Below are 24,056 nucleotides of genomic sequence, written 5' to 3'. Positions count from 1 at the left end.
ATTTCATCACTTAGTAAAGTTTCATTCATTCGTAATGTTCCTGCTTGCTGCGTCTGGTGCGTAACGTCAGACATGTGTCTTAAAGCGAGGCGTATTGTTGTAAATGGTCCACGTCCAACTTTCCCACCTGAAGAGGCCGGCGAGGCAGCAGCACAGTCTGAGGTCTGTGTCGGGGGCTGCAGTTGGGAGCAGCGGTAATTGTTTAAGAGTGCATTTATAGAGTGTACTCTTTGTGCCTGCTAATCAGAAGCATACTCCGGCATTTACATACGAGCCTCCGAGGATTGCTCAGGAATGCAACTACCAGCAAGGCGAGAGGATTGGGAATCGGAGAGTCGGCGCTCGCGGGTCGCCCCGTTGTTGCCATTTCTTTCCACTTCACATGTCACTGCCCTGTTGAACTGAGCGAGGGGGTTTAAAAGATCAGTGTGCGAGCAGCAGAGGGCCGGGGGGGGGGGGGGCTGAAAGTGATTAAGGCTGAAGATCAAAAGCGCAGGATAGCTGATGTGAAGCCATTCCTCCTTCAGCACTGCCTCACAAATGTAGAGTTTGTTTATACTTCCTGAAATCTCTTCCTGTATCTTTGAGATATAGATACCAATGATTCCTTAAAAAAAAAAAAAAAAAAAAAAAAATCCAAACCCAGCACTCCCATCCATCCGCCTAACAGTGGCTTTTATAGATTAAATCAGTTTACGCGGCTTCGTTTCAGCGTGCGTTAGGTGATTTGTCAATTTTTCTCTTTGTACTCTAACTTGGGTCTGGCAAGGGGACAAGCAGAACAAAAATATGGCCTCAGAAAACCATTTTAATCAGACAGTGGTCCGCGGGGACAGAGGCTGGCATAGGAGAGCTCTTTCCCTCATCAGAGCTCTGCCAGTGGTGATTGGGAGAAACACTCAGTCAGGGTTTTATTGAATAACCCCAGTTCTGTACTGGAGGGGCTTTGCTGTAATAGAGCAGCTCCACGGCCGCCGAGGTGACAGCCAAATGGTACTTATTAAACTAAAGGGCTGATTCATACTTTGTGCCCTGCTGCAGTTTAACCTTGTTGAAGGCTTATGGTTTGGCTGTAGTGCTCAAGTCCAGCCACATTTTTTTTTTTTTTTTTAACTACTGAGATACATGTGTGTACCATTATCCTCTGATCAGACATTAGAGTTCACAAATTCCCAATGTTTGAAAAAGCACCGGTGATTCATTTTTCAGTGCTTCCAACTTGATTTGTAATATCCAGCTGAACTACAGCATGAGCGCTCGGTAGTTTCCTGCCTGGGACGTATGAAGACCAGTCCTTTTCAGGGATAGTAGAGTCAGATCCCACCGACTCTGCTTATTTACGCTGTACACAGCTCTCTCTGCACAAATTGAGCATGATAGCTAATGGGGTGTGAGGTTGGATTAATTATCCCGGCATTCAGACTAATGGCTCCTTCTCTTCTGATTAATGATGACACGCGTCACAACGGAGAGGAGCACAGCCTAAACGTATGAGGGGTCTACTGTCTGATATTGATTTAAGCTTTTTTCTAGTCGAATATTGATGTAGGAGTATTAGTTTCAGCCATGCTGAATAGCTTTACAGTGGAATCTGGATTAGCATGTTGCTTTTCTTGGCTTCACTTGGTTTTATTTACGGGTGAGCGGCATAGTTCTCTAGATGCACTGTTGATGTTTCATTGGATCAAATGCAGAGAGGGTGCAGACGGTAGGGTTTACATGAGAGATGGGGTTGGTTGCCCGTTCTGGCTGGCCTCATTAAACCTGCCTTAATGAGAAACAAAACACCCAGACGCCCCCGCAGAACAATGGCTTCTTGTTATCAAAGAGGCTGCGTCTCTTGTACGACGGAGGCTGGCTCGCGTCCCGGCAGATTTTTCGTGAGACCGCGCGTTCGTGTGTCAATTCCAGAGCCCCGCAGTGCCACTCACTCCTGTGACAGCCACCTGGGAGACCACCTTGGAAAATGGGCCCCTATTAGTTCAGGTTAGACTTAATGACCAGTAATGGTACACCGGCCAAGCCAAACTGTGCGAAAGGGCTCCGGGCAGGCCGAAATGAAATACCAGTCACTCAAGCTCCGAACATAAACACGAGGTGGGTGGTGGGCGAGTAGGGATGTCTGTAGGTGCACGCCGGCGTGTGCGAGGAGGGTTCATGGCGTGCGTCTGTGTGTTTGAGGTGCAGAGTTGACCCAGGTGGAGGAGGCAATCTTCCAGCATGGCGGAGCCCCCTCTGGACAGATTAGTGCCAGGTCGGGAGGGGGTGGGGGTTAATGTGTCCAGGAGGGTTTGCTGTGTTCTTGGATTTATTCCAATTAGGCGCCACTGCTTTGTGAACCAAATCTCATTTCCAGCTTCGCCATCAGCTACAGAAGACGACTTGTAGCAACCAGAGGAGCCTCCTAAGAGCACCGCTCAATTATTTACAATTTCATGGCTGTCTGAGATATGTGTTATTCTAATAAATTTCGGAATTATGAGGCTTAAATATCACACATATATTAACCTCTGAAGCTGAATTTTATCCTCAATTTGGTGGTAAATGCCACGTCGCTCTAATGGCGTTCAGTGATGATTGCATCTTCCATGGTCTAAATAGTCTGTGGTCTGAAATTAGCACAAGCATTAAAAGTAAGAAACGCAGACATTTATAATGGGTTTGATAGGAGTCAATCAGCCGTTGAGAGAGAAAAAAAAAAGACTTTTTAGGTCTTTTAGAGAGTGAAGCGTGGAGCTTTGAGGCCTGCTGAAGCAGACAGAGGAACAGTGTGATCTGCAGTGGAAGAGACGAAGACAGAGGGAGAGAGAAAGAGAAAGCTTTGTTATGTCTCATGAAGCTCCGGGGCTTCCTGGAATTTCTGGCAGTGGATCTCAAAGTCACATAACCACAGAAAGAGAGACGCAGACAGACGTGGGGTGGCTCCTCAAGGGCGCAGTTCAAGCCCGGTGAAGGCTGCTCTGCCACAGACGCCTGCAGGTGTTTGTACTGTTGGCCACTTTGGTGTCTACACCGACAATGAGCGCAACTGTGAGCTTTAGGAACCTCCACATATGTGTTGCTTGCAGTTGGTGAAAGCAGTTAATCAGGACTGTGCCATCCTCATTGCAGATTGATTGCATGAATAGATCAATGTTAAAACCAGTCACAGTCTTTCTTTGAGTGCAGCAGTCAACAGCAATGACGTCCATCGCTGCGTTGCTTCTTCAGCGAACTTCAACTCGCTGATAATTAAAACACAGAAACTTCCTGTCTGAATATTTAGCTGCAGTGAAACTAGTCAGCACAACAGACCTGAAGACAAGCTAAAAATGGGCCATGCTGCTGACCTCGGTGCTAAATGTTAAGTTTCCTGTTGCTGCAGACCGAAGTTTTTGTGTGGCGTCACCACTGCTTGGTACATTCAGAGCCTAAAGACTTCAACTTTGGCCTTTCACCTCTCGGAGGATTTGTAGGCAGAAGCTATGTACCCATCGGAGTTGGCTGGCTGCCACATGAATAATACCAACCGCCGTAACCATCCACAGAAACAACTTCAGCCTCGCAGATCCCTCAGAGGCTCAGCGGACTTACAAAAGTTCAATGAGTTTTGGGGAAGAAGTTGGGAGATTTTTCAGACTGATTCAATGTGCATGTTCTGATTCTAAAGCAAATTTTAATGCCATTTTCGAGAAAAAGGCAAGTTTTTCACATTTGGTGATTTTGTGTGGGAAGCTCCTCGACTTTAAGCTGTCAAGATAAGTCCACCGCAGCAGGTATGAGGTTTAAAGCTGATTTATACTACAGATTTTTTTGTGCTTACCTCTGTGGTGCTTTGTCTGCTGCAATCCATATTTCTTGTAACCAATCTGAACTGTGTGGGTTGGGTACTGATTTTGATCCCGTAAGATTTTTAGTTTGTAATTTGTAGCAGAAGAACGGGTCAATTCCAGGCCTCTGTTTTACATTTGCATTTGCGTTTTTTGTTTGTTTGGTTAACTGGGTACCACACTGGCATTAATCAGCCGCTCTAAATTCCCTTAAGGTGTGTCTGTGCCTCAATATTGGCCTTGTGAGAGACTGGTGACCTTTCTGTGAACTGTAAGTGAGCGCGAGAAAGCTGAAAGTCAGCAGTTTTAATCTGCAGAATTTGTTGGGATCTCGTCGTGTGGTTGCAGATTTCCTCCAAGTGGCCACTTCTACCTCCCTCCGCCCTCCCCCGTTCATGCAGGAGAGAGCAAAAATACACAGAATGAAAAATGCCACTGTCTATCCCAGCCCGTAGAGAATTAATAAACAATTATCGATTGGTTTGGGTTACACTCAAACAAATTGCTCCCAAATTTAAACCGCAGACTGAAAGTCAAATCACTCAGCTGAAGGAAGTTACACATAAATGAAACAAACATTCTAAAAAGATTTCACAGAAAATGCTGAAGGCCCTCTCTGAAGCCAGTGTTTGGTCTTTATTCTTGGCTCCTTCAAAAGCCAAATATTTCCCTCAAGCCAGGAGACTAATAGATGGGGACAGAAAGAGAGCGAAAAGACAAATAGTCATTATTGGACTTATTCTTGAACTGCTAGCCAGAAGCACCAAATGAATGTCAACTTATTCCCAACAAAATCGGACTGTCAGCCATATTATCGGGGAATAATTCAGCGTTGTGTTTACAGCCTGCCCTCCTGTGGCCAGAGACATTATGGATGCTTTTAAGCCGATACTCATTTGCAGCGTAGCGTCAACCTGTTGAACGCCGTCTCGCCTTGATCACTGTCATCTCTCCCCCCCACCCGAAGCCCATTTATCAAACGTCTGCCGAGTATTCAGCTCGGGGAGATCTTCCATTCTCCACACCTGGCGGAGGAATCCCAACACATCCGCCGTTAAGCAGCTCGGGCCCACATCAATTCACCGCCAGCGCGTCTGCGCGAATACCCAGAGACCCAGGAATAAAACAAAGCATCCAAGTCAGGGCTCCGCGGAGACGTTTTCTATTATCATACCTTCTCCCTGACATGTGGGGATGCGTCGTTGTCTCGTTTGCAAAGAAACCTTCAGACCGAACGCCTCCTCCTTCACTCACCCCAACAAGACTGAGTATAAAACAGCATCGGGGGATCGCCCCGCCTCTCCACATCCAGCGTGAGTAATAGGCCCTTCCTGTCAGGTCATCTCGCTCGCCCACCACCGCCCGCCCCCCCTCCCTAATCTCCTCCTATCTCTCTCCAGGAATGCAGCCCCTTATTTTGAAAAATACCTTGTCATGTAATACCCTTGAAAAGCCTCGCAGCACACTTTAAAAAAAAAACACACACAAAAAATTGGCATTCCACCGCCCGATTTACCGTCTTGTGTGTTAGAACAAGGCAAGGACGATAAAGATTTATGACATTTGGATTGATTTAAATAAATATGTCCCCGGTGGAAGTGATTGGTTTTGTGCTCGCTTGTGGCGCATGCACAAAAAAGGCGAACTTGTGTCAGTTTTCTCACTCAGCGGTCGTCTCCCGGCGTGCAGCGGCATTGCATCATAACCTCATGCATGTTTCCATGTAAGGCGCTGTATGGTGGGAAGACGCTCTCTACGAAGCACAGTTTGACTCAGCTGCATAAATCACTCAACTCTCTCTTTTTTTTTTTTTTTTTTTTTCTTGTCATCCTTCCGATTTTCTCCTCTTTTCCCTCGGTAAAGTGTAATTTCTCTGAGGCCACGGAGACAGAGCCCCCACGTCCGCCGCGACAGAAACGCGCCTTTCATGGGAGCCTTGTCACAAATGTTAGGCACATCCAATTTCTTTCCATTTTTTTTTTGCCTCAGAGAAACACATAAAGAACCTCTCAGGCTTTATGAGAAATACATTTTTTATGTTCCACTTAATGCTTCCAGCATGTCATGTTATTGCTCGTGTACTGGAGGCAGTGGGCTGCTGCGGATCATGCTAATCACTTATACTTGTATGCTTTTTCGCTGAGCTTTGGTGCACATCCAGCGTTACCTGAGGGCCTTTCAGTCAAACACAGTGACATTTTTATAGGTCTGCGACTGGAATGACTTTTGTATTGATCGTAGGGAGAAAAGTAAACCTTTCCTTGCTCACAAAGGGGCATTTCTGATCCGTTCCAACCTGTTTCTGCCTTTTCTTGTTGAACTTTTCTTAACTTCCAGTGGTTGGGTAGACTGTTCTCTTGCTATTGGGTCGGCAGTAGCTGTACTTAGACTAAAACCCACCATATATCAGCACTCTGATTCCACTAGTCTCCCCGGTCAGCTCGCTAGTAGCAGATTAATGTCCTGTTGAGGAGACACAGACTCCTGCCCAGGCCTCATTTACTCTGACAGAAGGCAGGTGTCAAGACGGGCTGTCCTGAAGGAATGAGAGAGGCCTGCTTTCCTCCTGGAAAATGGATCCAAGAAAAAGAAGAGAGACGGATTCATGACAAGTCACATGTTCCTCTGTGTTTTGCTCAAAATGAAGGATAAACTCTTGAAACGGTGCGCGAGGAATCCAAGGCCATTAAATTACTTGTGAGGGTTTTGGTGCAGACAGATCACATCCTTTGTCTTTGGATCCGTTGAGCATCTGTCTGTCATTATTTATTTACAGAGTTAGAAATGTCCCCGTGTACCCAAAGGTACTGTGAGACTCCACGATGACGCCCTGATGTATTCATCGTGTGGCTGCTTTTGTTTTGACGTGTTTTGATGTGTAAGAATTGCATTTATTCATTCATTTCATTCCTGCCGTCTTTGATCTGATTAGACTCATGTTTTGATACGGTGTGTTCTTCATGGTATGTCTGTTTTGACATTGCATTTGATTCTGAGTGACAATAAGATGAAAGCTTGACTGTGGTGTCCTTGTCGAATTATACAGCACGCTGTTAATATTGCATGTCAAGTGCAAGGCTGCATATATATCGAGATCATTTGCTGCAGGATTTCTAATGTGTTTTTTCAAGCAAACGCTTGCATAAGAGTGCCGTGGCACTCGCAACCTAAACTGTCTGGATCCTGTGCAAACAGGGGAAGAAAGAGATGGAATTAGCCTCTATCGTTTATTCATTAGTAGAGACAAAGAAAATAGATTTCTATCACACACAAAAAAAGCATATGGTTTAAAAGACCTAACGTATATATTAGGATCGAGGCGAAGGTGAGAGAAACTTTTAAATTCAGATTAAAACCACAAATAGCTTTACTTTTCATTCGCTTTAGCAAGTTTTGGCTTTAGCTTTTATGAACTTTACAGCTCTGTCGTCTAGCTTTGTCTCTACGCGGCAAGTAAACATTGAGTTTGTGCGCCATCTTTTGGCATAAAATGGCACTACATTTGTGAAACTACAACTTTGTGTTTAGCAATTTATTTCAAAATCCCCAAAAGCAAAACCTGCTGAGATTTAGGTCCCATTTACAACCTTTTCAAGTGAGAGCAGAAAACTTTGCTTTGTATCGTTCTGGGTTTTCAGAGCCACTGAAAATGCATATTTTTGAAAATGGCTCCTAAAGTGGGACTCCAAAAACGCTATGGCTTCGCCTCTGTGTAAATGCGGGGGAAACACAACTTTGTTTGCCTACTTCCGTGGACGCACACATCCTTGTCAAAACGTTGCTGTGTAAACATGAAACTATCCTTGAATGAAGATGTAAAAATGTGTTTCGCTTTAAACGTTGTGTGAGCTGGACCTTGTAGTTTTACTTTTTTTTTTTTTTTGGAGTGATTGAAACAGGAAAAGATGAAAAGTGGGCAAAAAGTAAGAATGAACATCTTCCTGCAGTGTAAAAGCTGCAGTTAGCATTTTTAAGATTGCACACTCATGCAAAGCTGTTTTTGTGAAACTTTTTATCTATTACTATTATTACAATATATTCTTAGTAATTATTATCTGTTGCTATTAAGTTTTTCTGGAACAATATGTCTGCATGGACTTTTTTTTTTCTTTTTTGCGAAAGGCAGTGGCAGGAAAATGTCAAAGCCACTCCATATCGCAAGGGGGGCCAGATAAACAAACCGTTTCTAACTTGAGCGGAGGACTGTGGCGTTTGGAGATGGCTGCTTTTTCACCAAGAGGAATGTTCCCTTCCAGGGGGCTCCGACTTAAAGTGCACTGCCGAGACTCCGGTATGGAGCTCATATGTGAAAGTGAAGAAAGCTTTTTGTGTGTGTTTAAAAATGAAATGTCAGCACAGTGAAAGGATCGGTGTGCCTCTCTTCCACGGCTCCCGAGACGCACAGGTGTGTGTGTGTGTGTGTGTGTGTTGAGACGTCACGGCGGGTCCAACATCACGATCACTCATGCTGTTCTGAGAGGGAGCCAACTCTGTGGCCAGTGTGTAGTGAGTGTGAGAGCTCTATCTCACTGAGCACACAGCATGCAAAAAAACCCTTCCCTCTCCCTTTTCTTTTTTCTTTTTTTTTTTTTCCCTCTTTTTCCCAGTTTGGTTACGGGAAAAGGCAGCATTTTTTCTTTCCATATTTGGTCATATGGAGCAGCGCCAGTCAGCAGTAGCCTTTTGATGCCGTACAAACATCCCTATTTTGTGTGGGATTCATACTTTTTGGAATGCTTCTTCTCCCAATTCTCCCCGATTGTGGGTGCAGCATCTCAGAGTGCGCTATTAAAAGGGACACCGGCCTTTTAAAAGCCAAGCACTCAGGAGGAGTTATACTGCCTGTTCCTGCTGTTTCACAAAGCCATTCCCTTTTTGCAATATTATTTATGATTTGGGCAGAAATAGTCGAAATCCTAATGCAAATGTCCCTTTTAAAACTCAGACAATACTTTATAACCTTTTTTTTTTCAGCCAACTGCTATTTGAGTCCTCCTGGGCAGTTATTTAATTTGGTAAATTGCACCAGCAGCTGGCAAATAAGAATTTATCATCTCATTTCAGCTTTAAAGAGCTTCAAGCGAAAAATTTGAAGTGGGATTACGTTAGATCTCCTCGAAAGTGAGAGTAAAGATAACATGTTTGCCGTTCAATTAGAGCATCTGTGGGTTCCAACCTGCAGCCGGGGAGCTGCAGGATTCGGATGATGGACATTCCATGTGAAGGTATTTGTTTTTATTGCAGTTTAACTGTGACTTACCTTCAGGCGTGCGGTTTTTGGATGCATAAGCAGCATCAGCGTGAAGGGAAACGCTCGCCGGTGAAGCGCAGGTGTTTTCCGCTGTCTTTCCACACTTTAGGGAAAGGACAGAATATCTCCAGATCTAATTCCGGCTTTCATTGTGATGAGCGACGCAAAACTCCCTCGCATTTTTTTTTGGGGGGGCACAAGAGGACAGAATATTAAAAGGAACAGCAAGTCACAGTCTAAATATACAAGAAGAAAAAAATAGCAGCGCATTCAAAGTTTAGCAGGGTTATCTCTCCGAGAGTGGAAAATAAAACACAAGGTTGAGAAAGCTACATTGAGAGTAATTTGTTTTCATCGGGGCAACGCGAGGATTTTAAAAGTATCAAGCTCCAGCTTCCTGTCCAAACAAATCAGTTTGAAAGATAACTGAAACAAAAAAAAGTGCTATTTATTATCACAAGCCTATCACAACACGCTGTGTGAGAAAGTAAGATGAGTTGGTGCTGGGTTAGCATGTCTCCAACATATTTTTATTTTAATATGTTAATATGAGGGAGGACGGAACGTTTTTTTAAAATTCACTCTAAAAGTATAATCCAAGAAAATCCATGCATGTATAGGAAGAACACTCCGCACTCTCAAACCCTTGACCTTTTCACAATGGAGCACTGTTTGCTGCTGGTTTTATCCAACAAGGAAACAAAGATTCTGCTTCAGCAAATCACACCGTTGTGGTTAAATAACATAAAGGCGTCTGTTGGTCACATGCATGTGAAACGGTGAGGAGTCATCTTTTTGTGATAATGGTTGTTTCTGCACCACTCGCGGGTGGAAATCGTGTCTGGATCCTTCAACAATAGCCTTTTTTTTTTCTTACTCCCTACTCGTTAAAGATTTCACAGTCGAAATGTGAAACGTTGGTACTTTTCTCTCATTTGTTGTGCTTTATTTGCTTCGGATCTTTGATCCAATGTTTAATCCTTGCACTGCTTCCTTTTGCCTGTGAGCTCCCTTCAACATATAATGCATCCCAGGTATTTCATTGAGATTTTCCGGCTTCTTTGTGTGCGCACAGATAGCCTCAGTCAGCCCGTCTCACTGTGTATGATTCACAGGGCACTGAGAGGTGTTATGGAATGTGAACCATTGTCTGGGAATGCAGGAGTCTCCTTTTTCTTCACCAAATGGAAACTTAACATCTTTAACCTTCGGGTCTTTTCCTTACACTGATGTGAAATTTCCCCTCGCCGGTTCGTCTTCTCGCTGGCAGCCAAAGTCAGCGCGGCGAAGATTGCGGCGAAGATTTCATGGAGGGCTGCGTCTGATCGCTGGATCTGAAGTCATTAATGACAATACGTCTGAGGCATCCGGGGTTCCCGTTCCCATTTCTTGCCCTAACCTTGAAAAACCTCACAACGCTTTTCACTGGCGGGAGTTTCTCGGGTTCGCCCGTGAATACCGCCGGCTCACGCTCGCTGAGATTTTTCCCCATTCAAGCCTGAGCCGCTCGTTCAAAAAAAAATTTTTTTTGCTTTTGGAGGAGATAGAGTGTGAGCGGAAAGCAGATGGTATTGAGATTGAGCTGAGCCCTGATGCATTTGGCTACCTCATATGTTGCCTTGAATATATAGTCGCAGCTGAGGACGCGGGCTCTGACAGCCGAGGCTGCTGTGGTTGATATTCACACTGTGGCATGTAGATCCAGACGCTGACAAATAAAAACGGGGGAAACGCTTGGCTGCTTGAAATGATTAAATCCTGCGAAATTAAACCAAGTACCGAACTTAATTCATTGCCAGCTAAGGCCGTGTCTCTTCATATTAGAGCTAAAGACACAGTCTGCAGCTGTTGGCTGAGATGCCACAACGGGGTCCAATAAGCAGGACGCACAGAGGGAAAAGGGCAGAAAGTAGCGTAAGATCATATATGCCTCTTTTTTTTTTTTTTTTTTTTTAATTTGATTGTAAAAAATTAGGACTTCATTGGAACTCTTATATTTGTACCCAAGAACCAAATGGAGCTAAACTAGTTCCAGATAATAATAACCGATTGAAATTTTTAGCTGCCATGTTTGACAGCTAGTCGCAGTCTTCACAGTGTCTCTGGGCAAATTATATCAAAGTGACCACATCCAAATCCTGATCCCGACACCGCTCTGTAGCTCCGACTAGTGGCAGATGGCTGCACGACAGTTAAGCGGCAGCGTGTGTCGATGAGGATTAACTAATATTTCTGGGAGTGCGTGTAATCACTGAGGCGATTTATTGCTCACATCCCGAAAGGCAACCTGTCCAGACTGTGCCCTGCCCTCCGCTGAGTGTCTGCTGGGATCGGCTCCAGCTCGCCGTAACCTGAACTTCAATGAAGCACATTTAGAAGACGAATGATTTTTCCTCACTTTGCATTCTATAAGAGGCAGTTTTATCCTCACTGACTTGTTTTCTGCTCTGCTTTACATGTGCAAGATGGAAAAAAAAGAACCGATTCCTTGTTTGAATTCAGTGCATTTATAAATGCAGCATCTAAGAAAAACATCGTCGCAGACCAGGGTCGTGTTTTCAAGAGAGATCAGCCAAATGTAATGTAAAGCTCCAGAAAATGTTTTCCAAGGGTGCCCCTTTTCCAGGTCGTGCTTTCCATTCTGTCCTTGAGTTTGCACTTTACCGATGAGTGATATAGAAATTGCGAAAAGACGTTTGGATTCCGCAATGGAAAGTGCATGTCTAGCAAAAGGCATGTGTACTTTCTTCATTGGACACAATCTGAGCTCACCAGAGCTGCAGGTCAGTAGCATTACCTCACCGCTGCTCCGGCTCTGAAAGACAGGGTCATGAAAGAGACGCTCCGGATGACAGATGAAGTTGAGAGAAGGACCAACGGGGATGAAGAGAAAGAAGGATTTCGGCCTTGCCGTGCCAGAAAACCTGCAGTCGAATTTATGAACGCTCATCCAGCATCGCCGCGCGCCCCGGGACTGTAAACGTGTTAATGTTGCCTCAGCCCTGGACGTGCGAGCGGACGCACATACCGCAGAAACCCCTCAACCGCAAGGCCAGCTTTCCAAACACGGCCCTGTAGGTGGTGATGGATCTCACACATGTACACACCCGTTAACTGCGCCATAAACACACACACATTACCACGATCCCTTTTTTTTTTTTTTTTTTTTTTTTTCTGCAGCGTTAGAAGTTGTGAGAGCATTCATGCAAATTTGCTTTTCATTTAAAGCACGCATAAAGAAAACATGCGATCGCTCATAAAGTCTGCAAACATACATCTGCGAACACACACACAAACACTTTACAAATGTAAAGCTTGTTTGTTAAATATTGTTTATCGTGACGCAGCCGCCGTCGCAGAGGCTGAGCATATTTTAACAGCCCTGTCAGGCAGCTCTCGGGGGACTCCTTACCCCCGCAGAAAACGTTGGGTTTACCCAACTCAAACTGTCCCCAGAGCCTCAGCCAAAACAGCTGTGCACTACCTACAGGCAAACACACACACACACACTATCTGTCTCTCTGGTGCTCTTTACCTCTCTTCCCCTCCATGTTCGGCTGCGGAGGGTTTATCTTTAAGTTTTTTTCCCCCTCTCGATCGGTCTTGCCTTTTGGATAACCTCTGTATGAGCTTATCTCCCATCAGGTTAGCGTCTCATTCCGCAGCTTCTGCCAACGAACAAGTTACAGTAAGTTTTCCTCCGGCTTCATGCTAACGACGGAGCGCGTCAGGTTAAAGGATTTGGCTCCCCGGCTGTGTCTGTTCGCTCCTACATAATTCATGTCCGTACAGCTTATCCCAATATTTGCACTCTAATGTCGTGCATCAGCGCAATGGGACAACTGTCAGCGGGGAGATAAATGTGAATCATGGCTGCCGCTGGACGAGGCAGAAGCCAGGCGTCTCGCCACGACGCCGTAACGGCTCCATTTTCCCCATCAGCTTGGATTCAATTGAACGTAATGTGAGATTTTGAAGCCCCTTTGCTGTTGAAAACCATAATAAAAGAGCTCACAGTTTCATGCAGCTCTTTAATGTCGATGTAAACAAAGGAGAAAATGAGCTTGCAGAGAGTTATTTCTTTTCTAAGACAGAAAACACACTACTGCAACAATAAATACAATCATGACAGAAAATAAAACTCCAGGTGACCATTAGCAGGGACAGACAGAGCCGAGCGACTCGCAAGTGTCAGGCCGGCCTGGCAGGCCGCTGACAGCACTCGAAGATCGGCGCTCCTGATCTTCACAATGAAAGCCTCCAGTTTGTCAGAATGCGGAGACAACGCATTTTATCCCCTTCGATTTTCGCCTGGAAGCCGCGAGATTCGGCGCGCGGCTCGCTAAATGCTGATGGGTAACGACAGCTGATGTCAAAATACTCGAAATCCTGCAGCTTGTGAAAACGCTCCTTTCACAGTCGAGCGTCCATGTCCTCCACGCTCCATTATGTGCGGCTTGATCTGCAGTTTTCTCTGACAGTTGACATTGTTTTCGGTTGCATAATCTATCTGTGTCATGCAACAAATACAGCGCGTTTCATTTGTTTCATTGAGTGTCTTGAAGCCGTTGATACAGTGAAAAGGCCTAATGGCGTGCAGCTGCAGAAAGCACTTCATGAACTCGGCAGCGCACCGAGCGATGGAGCAGGTGGGCGAAAATACTTTTTCTCCGACTGACGCAAAGATGAGTAAAAGCTGGCCGCGAGCCAGCAGCTGCTTCGCATTCCCCTTGACTGAAATACCTTTGCTCACCTGGACACCTGCAGACCTATGGACCTCCCTCCTCGTATTCTCTCGCTTCTCCGAACGCGCCAACCACTGGAGGCTAAAACATTTGATTTTGTTTTGAAAAATTGTCATTGTGAAGCAGGCTTGACTTCAGCCTGTCTCTGGCTTTGTTGTAATTAAGAGCTCCATTTTTCTCTCCGAGCTGGAGCTGTCCCAGGACTTCTCCAGTCATGTAACTCTCACAAGTCGCCATTGTTCTTTTATTTGCCAGCCTCACAGCTGGCAAGCGCATAACTTGCGGCGAGCTGGTTTTTTTTACTTGTTTATCTTCTCATTAATTCCCCTTTATTCAGCAACCAAAACAGTCTCCGCACGCTGGAGGATCCAAAAGGGAGGAGTCGCTGCGTTTAACTGGCATGTGGATGAGTAATTTCGAGGCCCTTTCAAGTCCTCCCTGCTAAAATCTGAGGTTAAATAGGAGCATTCCTCGCATAGCTTCATAAACGTAACATGGAGATTAATGTGTTTGTCTAAAGGTTGCAGCGGGATAGTTTCTGGGAGTTTCGCTTCAACAGATCCGACCGAAACGCGGCGGCTTTCTTTCCCCTCGCAGAATAATAAGCCGGCGTCGGAGACATTTCGCCAAAGCTGAAAATAGATTCTGCTCCGCCGGTCCGGACTCACCCCTGCTTTCTCAGACTTGTTTTTGAGCTCCATTCCTCCGACGGGCTCTCATTGTTTTGTTGCTTTTTAACTTCGGGACTTCGTGAGAAGATGGAGGCGTTATGAGGCGATGTAATCCCAGCGGCTGTCGGGATAATATCAGCTTGGATTTTCAGGCTTTCGGAGAGGCTGGCAGTTAGACGCTGCGTTCTGTGCCAGGGTCTGGCAGCCTCGACAGGTAGTAATTTGACTGGTAAATGTGTCATTAAAGCCATTGTGGAAGGTTGGGGGGGCGGGGGGGCAGACGGGGGGAGTAGAGAAAGAAGGAAAAAAAGAGAGGGATAAGGATGGATGGAGATAAGCATAAATGGCCATATGCTGCAGAGGAAGAGTGTTTTCCAGGAGACGTGCTCAGGCAGGCCCAACTTGTAAAAAGTGTGAAAACTGTCACAAACTTGTGACTCCATCCTGCCTCTCTCTCTCTCTCTCTCTCTCTCGCCCTCTCTCTCCCCTCTGCTGCTTTTTTTGCGACGTGTGGGTGGTCTCTTTATTGATGTACACAATAGTTACGCTCCTATGTCTTCGTTTGACAGTTTGTTCCCACCATGCGGCGGCAAGACAATGCAGCCGCTTCATTTAGCCCTGCTTTCAGCGAGCAGCCCCCATTCACACACCCTGAATGGCTTTAAAAATACCACTATTTCATTTTAATCTCAAATTCATCATCCACTCTTTCTTCGTTTTTCCTTTGACAAATCACCTTGCCATAATTTTCAAACTGTAAATATATATATTTTTTTTTAATCTATACTTCTTTCTTGTACAACTCTGAAAGCCAAGTGAAAACCCAGCCCTCTCAGCTGAATAAATCATGCGTTATTTGCAACAATAGCTCCAATTTTATATGCTCCCATGCTTGCGTTACTAATAAGTTTGTCTCCCTCGGCGTCGCCGGTTCGAGGAAGTATGTGATTAGACTGGCGATGTTTGGAGGCCTTGTCGGTTTTAGTTATTGCTCTCATTTCGTCTTAATTACGGTTCTATGAAGAGCCTCACGCAAAGCGTGCATCTAAACACAGACGGAGGGTTTTTACAGTGTAGCGGCGACGGGACACGGCTTTGTTTACTGTACGGGGAGGAGACTCGGTGAGAGGTACCAGGATCCCTCGGCCTCTTTTTTTAGACCGTGTGCCGTGCACACAGTGAGCGTGCACACAAACGCCGCGCACCCTCTTGGTTGTGTGTGTGAGCGCGCCTGCGTTCAGACGCGCGGCGTTTGGCTGCAGAGGGGCAATTTAGCAGCTGAGCTGAGGAGCCAGAGTTTAACCAAACTCTGACGAGTGGGTAAACAAGACAGGAAGAGCGAGCGGTGGAGATAGGGGGAGAGAGAGGGGGGGGGGTGAAGGAAGGAGGTTATTGAGGGATGGAGGGAGGGACGACTTGCAGGGTGGGGAAAGAAGCAGGCATTTGCCTTTTCTGTCAGCTGAGGCCGGACTGCGGGAGACTTCTGCTGGTATGAAGGAAAAGTCTGTGCTCGAAGGCTGACTGGAGGTACGTCCGGCACGTCGCTGCTCCGTCACGTTTAGATCCGACTCTATCTAAAGCTCTCTTGCTCCGGCGTACTGTAGACGTCGGCGGTGGCTGCGCACGGGACGCACACGTATGATGGGAGGCCCGGTGACTCCTGGGTGATCTCAGCCGGTCATGTACCCTCGCCGGGTATTTTTAGCGAGGGTTTCTCTTAACTGATGGTGTTAACATCCTGCCCGGGCTTTGCTTCCATTCTCTTTCTGGTACTGTCTTTTTTTTTTTCTTTTTTTTTAAACATCACTTCACCGTTTCCCAACAAAACCTCTGCACTTAAACGCAGTCATGTTGTCACCTCGCAGAGGCTTGTATACACAGAGATATGAACACACACTTCTGGTTATTCTTGTGTATGAAAACATGCATTGTATGCTAAGTTATAAACCAACAGGTTTTAAGCTCCGTGGGCAATAAAAGTAGTGATTAGTGCTTAAACATAACAGCATGCTCTCACCTAGCTATTGTCCTCAAGAGCCTGGTATAATATTGCGGTGGTTCCAACCCTGGGGTCCGGGGCCCCTTCGAGGGGCCGTAGATTAGCACATGAAAGCCAGAATAAATCACTTTGGAGAGTCGAGCTCAGACCTGGGAAAGTGACAGGTCTGATCTTTTATTACAGAAAGGGTTTAGGGTTCAACGCTGGGAACCTTGTCTCGAAATGATCATTGCTGTAAGCATGACTTCCATGAACACAGAGGACGGCAGATCCTTCAAACAGGGTTTGAAGTAGCAGAAGCTGAATACAGACGTGAAATATTTTCATTTGCGAAAGCCGATTTGGGCCCCGTTAACACAACATTTCAAGTTGTGGTTGCTAACTACATTGTAAACACTAATAATGGCGACCACACAGGTTTTAATATAGACAGATGACCAAGTTGTATTTCTGTTATGGTGAACTGTTAAACTAAAAACGTGTACTTGCCTCAGCTGGATCGATTTTCGTCTACGCGTTGTGGTTTTCTTTAATTTTGGAAATGAACGTGTCCGTTTGACGACGTCTCTCCTCAGGGCACGATCATGGAGGAAATGGACTTTGAGCGGCGCCGGGAGCTCAGGAGACAGAAGCGGGAGGAGATGCGCCTGGAGGCTGAACGGTAACATTCGCTCGATCCGCGCATGAACACTCCAGGATTTTAAAATTAACTTCATTTTTACAAATATTGACCATGTCAGATCTCCACAGTTGTCTGAAGATAACCTGCAATCTGAGAGGATTTAGTGCTTTTTGTAAAACAGGGTTCAGTCTGTGTGAAGTGATGAAGCTCAGGTTGTCAATGACTATTGTGCCAAATTAAAAAAAAAAAAAGAAAAAAGAATGGAGCCAGGAGCCTTTAAAGAACACGACTTCACAAATATTGGCTTCTCCAAACTCGGCTGGAAGGAGAAAAGAAAGGTTGAAAAGGAATCTGATAAGCAATGTGATGACCTTTAATGTTCAATCACGCTCTCCCCCCCCCCTCCCTCTTTCCAATTTTCTCTCCCAGATACGGCAGCCTCGTGAACCCTCTTTCATTCAATGGAAGAAACTGATTAAACTAAAGTTCATTTCATCAAATTGATTGAGTGGTAACCCGCCAAGAGCAGTAATCAAGAATAGTTAAAAAAAAAAAAAAAAAAAAAAAGAAAAAGTGTTTTTTTTTTTTATCGTGCGAACTCGATGCAACGTGTGCCAAGGAAGTATTTTATAGAAGGCTTTTCTTAAAGTCTCTTCATTTGTGTGGCAGACCTGGCAATTAATGCAGATGCTGGCCGAGGCCGCTTGCCTCCGAGGGGCGTTTTATTGGCGCCCGTTACTCCATCACTTGTAGAAAACAAGCTGACACGGGTCTGAGCGCCGCCGCACGCGTAGATGGCGCTCTCTGATCATTTGTTTTTATGACACAGAGAATACGTGAGTGGCATTTCCCTCTTTGACGAACAAGGCCGTTTGCTCAAGGTAAAATACGCTCTTCTTGTATAAAGGAAAGTGTCCACAATGGGTGATGTACTGGGTAATAAAATCCAGGCTTAAGTCAATTCATCCAGACACTGAAAATAAAGAGCCTGTCAAGCCTCACACTCGATATATCGGATCATCTGAAGTTTATTTATGAATGCACGTTTTTTTATTCAGGTGATGAACATGAATCATAGCGATATTAGCATTTATAATAGCCAGTAGGTTGTCTAAGGTCTATTAGGAAATCATAAATTACAGCGTTTTTGCTTGATAAAGATGAAATGTTGAACAAACATTTTGCGATAAACACTCTGCAGTGATGGATGAATGGATTTATCTCTAATAACCTGGAAAATGAAGCATTTATTGCCTTTTAGTTCTGTATTATGGCAATTTTTTCAAACTTTTATTACAGCGATGTAGCAGTCCGAGGCTGACATAACAAGGTTTTCCTGTAAAAACCGAAGAAGAGAAAATGAAAATGCAACTTTTTGAAAACTGTTTGATGACTTCAAAACACACTAAATGATTACAGGTTATTGTATTGCTTGTGGATCACCTTGGATATACATGAGAAGTTTTTCGTTTCAAGAGACATTTGTGTCATTAGCATCTAAAAATGTCAATTAATGCAGCTAAAAAAAAACAGTTTACAGCCTTTTTAGCGCTGACTTTAATGGGGAGAACTGCTGAACACATTTTGCACGTGATGGAGTTTGAATTTTTGTAGGAAATTGTCTGAGTTTTGCCTCTTTCTCTTCCTTGGATGCTGTCTAAATAATTGATTGAAGTGAAGGTCAGTGTTACGCAGCATTAACCCCCCCCACTGCTCCAGATATTTATTCATTTCTGGAGTGTTTATGTTCCACGGAGGAGCTGGAATTTGGCAGAGGCTGCAGACTCAGGCGAGGCGACAGAGACGAGTCGAGAACTGACCCAGAGAAGTGAGGCGAGAGTGAGAAGCAGTACGAGTCCTGCGCGCCTCGGACATTTACATTTTGGAATCGGCGGGGAATTTCCTCGTGACTTGTTTATTTGGTTCCGAGGGGCAATAATTTCAATTTTGCTCCTGTTATTGATGAGAGATTGCATCTCTTACGTTGTTTCCATTTCTGCCATACAATCAATATTTGCGTGCCCCCTCTCGGTCGGACTAGTCGGAACCACATGTCGTCTCATTGGCTCGCCTCCATTCAACCATCACCGAGCGTGCTGAGCGGAGACGGGAGAACGCGGGGCCGGATAATAACGGCCGAGGAATGCCAAATTCCTGGCTATTATAAGTGTTTACTGGCCGGGTCTCCATGAGCTGCTTCCTACATGCTGGGACACTGGGGCTGTCTGTGAGGAGTGTGTGTTTCAGTTGGTGTAATTGTGCCCGTGCACGCGCGCGTGAGCGGCGGGTGTGCTCCGGATCAGGTGATGAAGGCTTGACAAGCCCCATTCACTTTTTTCGAGCGTGTGTGTGTGAGACGGGAGGACAGCCAAGCCTTCCCTGTTCTGTCTTACATCTGCCTGGGTTATAGCTGCAGGAGGATGATTGTCGACACAGAGGCGAGCAGTCGGCTTCACTCACTGCTTTTTTTCCCCCTCTTTTTTTTTTTTTTTTTTTTTTTTTTTTTTTTTTTTTTCTTTTATTTGGTTTGGTTCGGAGGAAGCCACACACACGCACACGCATAATCGTCCACTCGGAGGTTTCTCACACTCTCCCGGGCTCTTCCCGCTCCGCAGTTCGTGATGCTCATCAGCACTTCAGCATGTTTCTGAAACACACAGCCAGACAGGAATGTCTCTGCCTCCCCCCTTTTTTTTTCTTTCCCCTCCTCATCCAAAGAGAGCAGAAATGTGGAATTTTCCCAGTCAATTCGGTGACCAGAGGGTATGCGCTCCAGCTAAAAATGGTCAGTAGTGTGTGATACACACGGTTCACAGAACGGTTTACGTGGTCGCTCCGATTCTTTTCAGCATGAATCCATCAACAATATTATTGACTTGACTTCTGGTTGAAGCAGTTAAAGAGAATTTACCAAAAAGAAGCTGAACTGCTTGAATGTGATATTGCATTGTACTGCTTACATTAAGATGGAAATAACCTTTGTTTGCATTTCCACGTCTGTGTCCCACTTGGGAAGTGTTTATTTTTGACATTTCCGTGTGTCGGCCTCCTCTTTAGACTCCTCCTCTTCACATCCTCCATACGTCCCACTCCCCCTCCTCATTTGGCCTTCAGAGTCTTCATGGCCTTCTTTTCTCCGTCTTTTTGCCCGTCTTTCACTTTCTTCTCACCGCCACCTCTACCTCTCTCGCTCTCTCTCTCTCTCTCTCTCGTCGTCCTCTTCCTCTTCATTCTCTACATCTGCTCCGGCCCCTCCGCCTCAGAGACCAGGAAGGGGCTGAGGAAATAACACCCATCCTCCGTGAATGAGCCGTGCCAAACAGCCCCCGCCCTGGGCGAGCGCGCCATTCCAAACACGGCCCGGCCCGCCGGTGGCGGCGGCGGCGTACACCGCCGGTCCGGGCAGGAAAGAGAGGAGAGGAGAAGCGAGGGCAGCGACATAAAGGTTTAACTCGTCACGTCGGCCCCGGGGTGGGGGGGGGGGCTAAGCCTCGTGTTTTCTGTGCGAGCTACACTACCTCATTCATCTATGAGGTTGAGGGGGGGTAAATACAGTCCCGGGGAATTGTATCACGCTTAACATTGTGTGTTCTTGGAGTCGGCCCAGCAGATCGCAGGCGGGGGTGGGGTTGGGTAGGGGGTGGGGGGGGTTCAGACGGGCTACGCTGCGGTCCTGTGGGCCGGCGGTAGGAAGGGGAATCGTCCAGAGAGGCCGGCGTGGGAATGGGTCAGCATTTCTGACAGCACAAGCCAGGCCCCCTCCCTCTCTCTCCCTCTTCTTCTGTCCTCCCCCCCCCTCCCCTCCCCTCCCCTCCGCTCACAGCAGCTTTCTTTCCATCTTCCTCGCTGCTCCTCTCCCTCTCTGTCCCCTCTCCAGCGAAGGAGGGGTGAAGAAGTCTTTTCTCATGGGCTTTTCAAATTGTTTTCACTGACATTTCTGAGATATTTTGCTTCAAAGAAAATATTTGGACGTCTTTCTCCCCGATATACGTCCTGTTGCCGACGCTTCGCTCGCCGCCCGTGCAGTTAGCTGCAAACTTTCATTAGAATGAGCTCAACCCGGGGTTTTCAACCCTCGACTCTTCATCCTCGAGTGCCACCTGGAAGACTCAACATGTTTGAATGTTAAATCAAAGGTGCTTATTAGTTATCAGCTAACAAAGGTTATTTTTCTTTAAATAATATCACTGCCCAAGAAATCAGCATCAGCATCTTTGGCGTCACCTGAAGGCAACACGTGACTCCGTACAGGAAAAGGTGTCGTCCTTGATCAAACCTACAGATTACCCCTTTCTCCATCATTGAGCACGCCCTTTCCTCTCCCGTTTTTTTTTTTTTAATTTCCCGCTTCTCTTTATCCTCACTCTCCATTTCACTTGCTCTTTTCTCTTCCTCTCCTCCCCCCCCCCCCCGCCCTCCTCTTTTCACCTCTCCCCATATTTCTGTCAGTGTGCTGATGGAGCTTGGGGCCTAGGTAAGGAAAGGGATATTAAATCAGGGCTTTGGCTGTGTATGTGTCTCCAGCCACGGCCCGTGATTGACAGGAATGCTAATTCAGCTTTTAGGAGTTTGTTCTTCTCTCCTACTGAGGAATCTTTAACCCTGGGATTGTCGCCGCCGCCGAGGACTCTTTTGTTCCATTTTTAGCCGTTGTCGTCTTCTCTTTCTCATGACATTTGGTGCCGTTTCTGGGACGGATTGGTCCTCGGGGAATTACGGCAGTTGTTTCACAACTCTGTTTTTTTTTTTTCTCCAAAAAAAAAAAAAAAGTCATGTTTCTCTGGCATTTTAAAAGGGGGTTAATGTACTTTCTTCCACAGGGGAACTCAATTTAGCTGGATGTAAAATAAATTGAAGTGTTTATATAAAGGCAGGAATGCAATTTTCTGCTGCCGGTTGGCTTAATCTGAAATGATCAGAAGCTTCAGAGTTGAGGTAATAGTGCCTCGGAAAGAGAAAATGTCGATCTTTTGCCGCGCCTGTTGTCATTTTCACTTCAGCTTGTGAGTCGAGGAGTCGAGAGGAGGATTCATCACTCCTCTCGCTTTCAGGGCTGAAAAGAATCCAACTTCCCTCCGGATTAAGCCAATTCTCTACGCCCAGGGATGTCAAACGGCTCGGACTAAGCAGATGCACATGTGCGAAGCGCTGTCTGACGTCACGGACGTCGCCGTCCCGCAGGTCCACCTTGGGCGTTAACAGATTCGTGTGTTCTGTTATGACAACGTTTCTCATCTGAGGAGGGGTGAAGGAGACGAAGGAAACTGGCATTCACGAGCTGTAAAACCTCACATAAAGACTTCAGCTCGGCTCGCCACACGTGTTGCAATTAACATGCAACGGCACGCTCCGCTGGCCCGCCTCAAAGGCCGCCGCGCTGTGATGTCAGCTAGCTAGGCGTGCGGTTAGCGGGCGGGAGCGGGAAAGGTCAGCCGGGGCGACACAGATCAAGCATGGAGCCCAGTTCACGGACGCCAGGTGGCCGGGAACGTGGCGGACGGAAACAGCTGGCGATGCGTCTCCTCACTTCATCGCACCACTGTTTCAAGTTCAGTATCAAAAATACAGGTTTTCTCTTTGTTTCCTCCCAGAAAACATGTGTTGGAGGCAATTTGGCTGGAGATGTGAAAGGGAGGGTGTGAGTGTTTCGTCTCCGTTTGTTTGTGTAACATGTTCTATATCTAAGTTCACTTAAAGCCAAGAATTGTTGCATTTTGGTGGCAGCTTTTCTAAGATCACTAGTTTAACTTGTTCCAGCCTCGTGTTTCGCTCAGTTTCGCAGCTGATCGGATTGTGGTGATCAAACCGGTACAAATGACTTCACAGGCTTCTTTCAAATCAATATGACAACATCAGCTTATCCGCTCGCCTCTTTTAGCTTTTCTAATAATGAAGTCAAAGATGTCAAAAACAGATAAATAAAACCTTTTTTTTTATTAGACGTCACGTTATGAAAATGAATGTTCCAAATAAACATGCAGATCGGTTTTCTAAGAAGGCTTTTGTTCCCAGTCCTGCAGTTTGCCTTCGTTTCTGTTCTTCAGATGTCTCAAAGGGAAATAATGTTTTATTTCATGTTTCATTATTCGCTGAAGACATCGTATCAACACAGTGATAACTTTTTCTCTCCATAACATACATTCAACACCTTTTAGTGCACATCCAACAGCCTTCGCAACATAAATCTCCGTTAATGCGTCCGGACAGACGCTAATGAGAGCTGAAACTTGGCTGCGCGACAGAGCCGTCCGGCCGATGGCAGCAGAACTGAAAGCGTTAGCGTCCCCCCCCCCCCCCCCGCCTCGCTCTCAATTCCTGCTCTATTCAAACAAGGACCCATGTCTATTAAACAAAGTCCACTCCACCCATATCAGCACAAAATACAGCTAAGTAGTTTTGACATAATAGAATTTTTTACTTGAGGAAAATTTTATTGCTCGATTTCATGCGGTGTTAAATTGCTGGAAGGGCTGTAAACTTTTGAGGATAGTGATTTTTTTTTTTTTTATTAATTTTTTTTCCAGTCCAAACACACAGCGGTCCAGTTTGCTCCGTTCCAACGCTGAGCGAACCAGTCCGAGCTGCGTGGCTCTCTCTTATCCGCAGCCAGCCGTGTCTCCAGACGGAGTTTTTATCAGCTCGTAAAACCTGCAGCCCTGATAAGAAGTATTGGTTGTTGCACAGCTGACAGGCTGGCTTGATAGGAGAGAAGGGAAGAAAAGAAACTCGGGGGCAAATCCACCAGGTTTGGTCACCGTCATGATTACAGTCCAATTTAAAGCAGCATTCACTTTGAAGTTTCTCTAACTGTGGGGCCAAATCCAGGACGGGTGGAGGAAAAAAAAAAAAAAAAGAGTGTCCTCTTTTCTCACTCTGGGTGTGATTCGTGATGTGGCGGAGGCTAACCGGATCCACTGCAGGCTGCGTCCGACTTCGACTGAATGTGGAATATCTGCTGG

General features: G+C 45.9%; 1 protein-coding gene across 6 annotated transcripts in view; it reads left to right on the top strand.

The window, feature by feature from the left end:
• The window catches only part of LOC115404433 (non-muscle caldesmon-like), a 51,068-nt gene that overhangs the window by 8,043 nt on the left and 18,969 nt on the right, over window positions 1–24,056 (top strand). For 5 of the 6 annotated variants that reach the window (XR_003933351.1, XR_003933352.1, XM_030113763.1 and 2 more), the window contains exon 2: window positions 17,051–17,136. Coding sequence is in view for 4 of the 6 variants with exons in the window: in XM_030113763.1 (XP_029969623.1) it covers window positions 17,060–17,136 (77 nt within the window). In the remaining 2 variants the exon portion in view is untranslated. Of the gene's footprint in view, window positions 1–15,913; window positions 16,004–17,050; window positions 17,137–24,056 lie in introns of those variants that run through there. The other variant, XM_030113761.1, reaches the window with a different exon arrangement.

The sequence above is a fragment of the Salarias fasciatus genome, chromosome 17 (genome assembly GCF_902148845.1).
Source record: "Salarias fasciatus chromosome 17, fSalaFa1.1, whole genome shotgun sequence".
In the NCBI taxonomy this organism is placed as follows: domain Eukaryota; kingdom Metazoa; phylum Chordata; class Actinopteri; order Blenniiformes; family Blenniidae; genus Salarias; species Salarias fasciatus.
The sequence above is the reverse complement of the archived record's forward strand: the minus strand, read 5'-3'. Positions and strand labels throughout refer to the sequence as shown.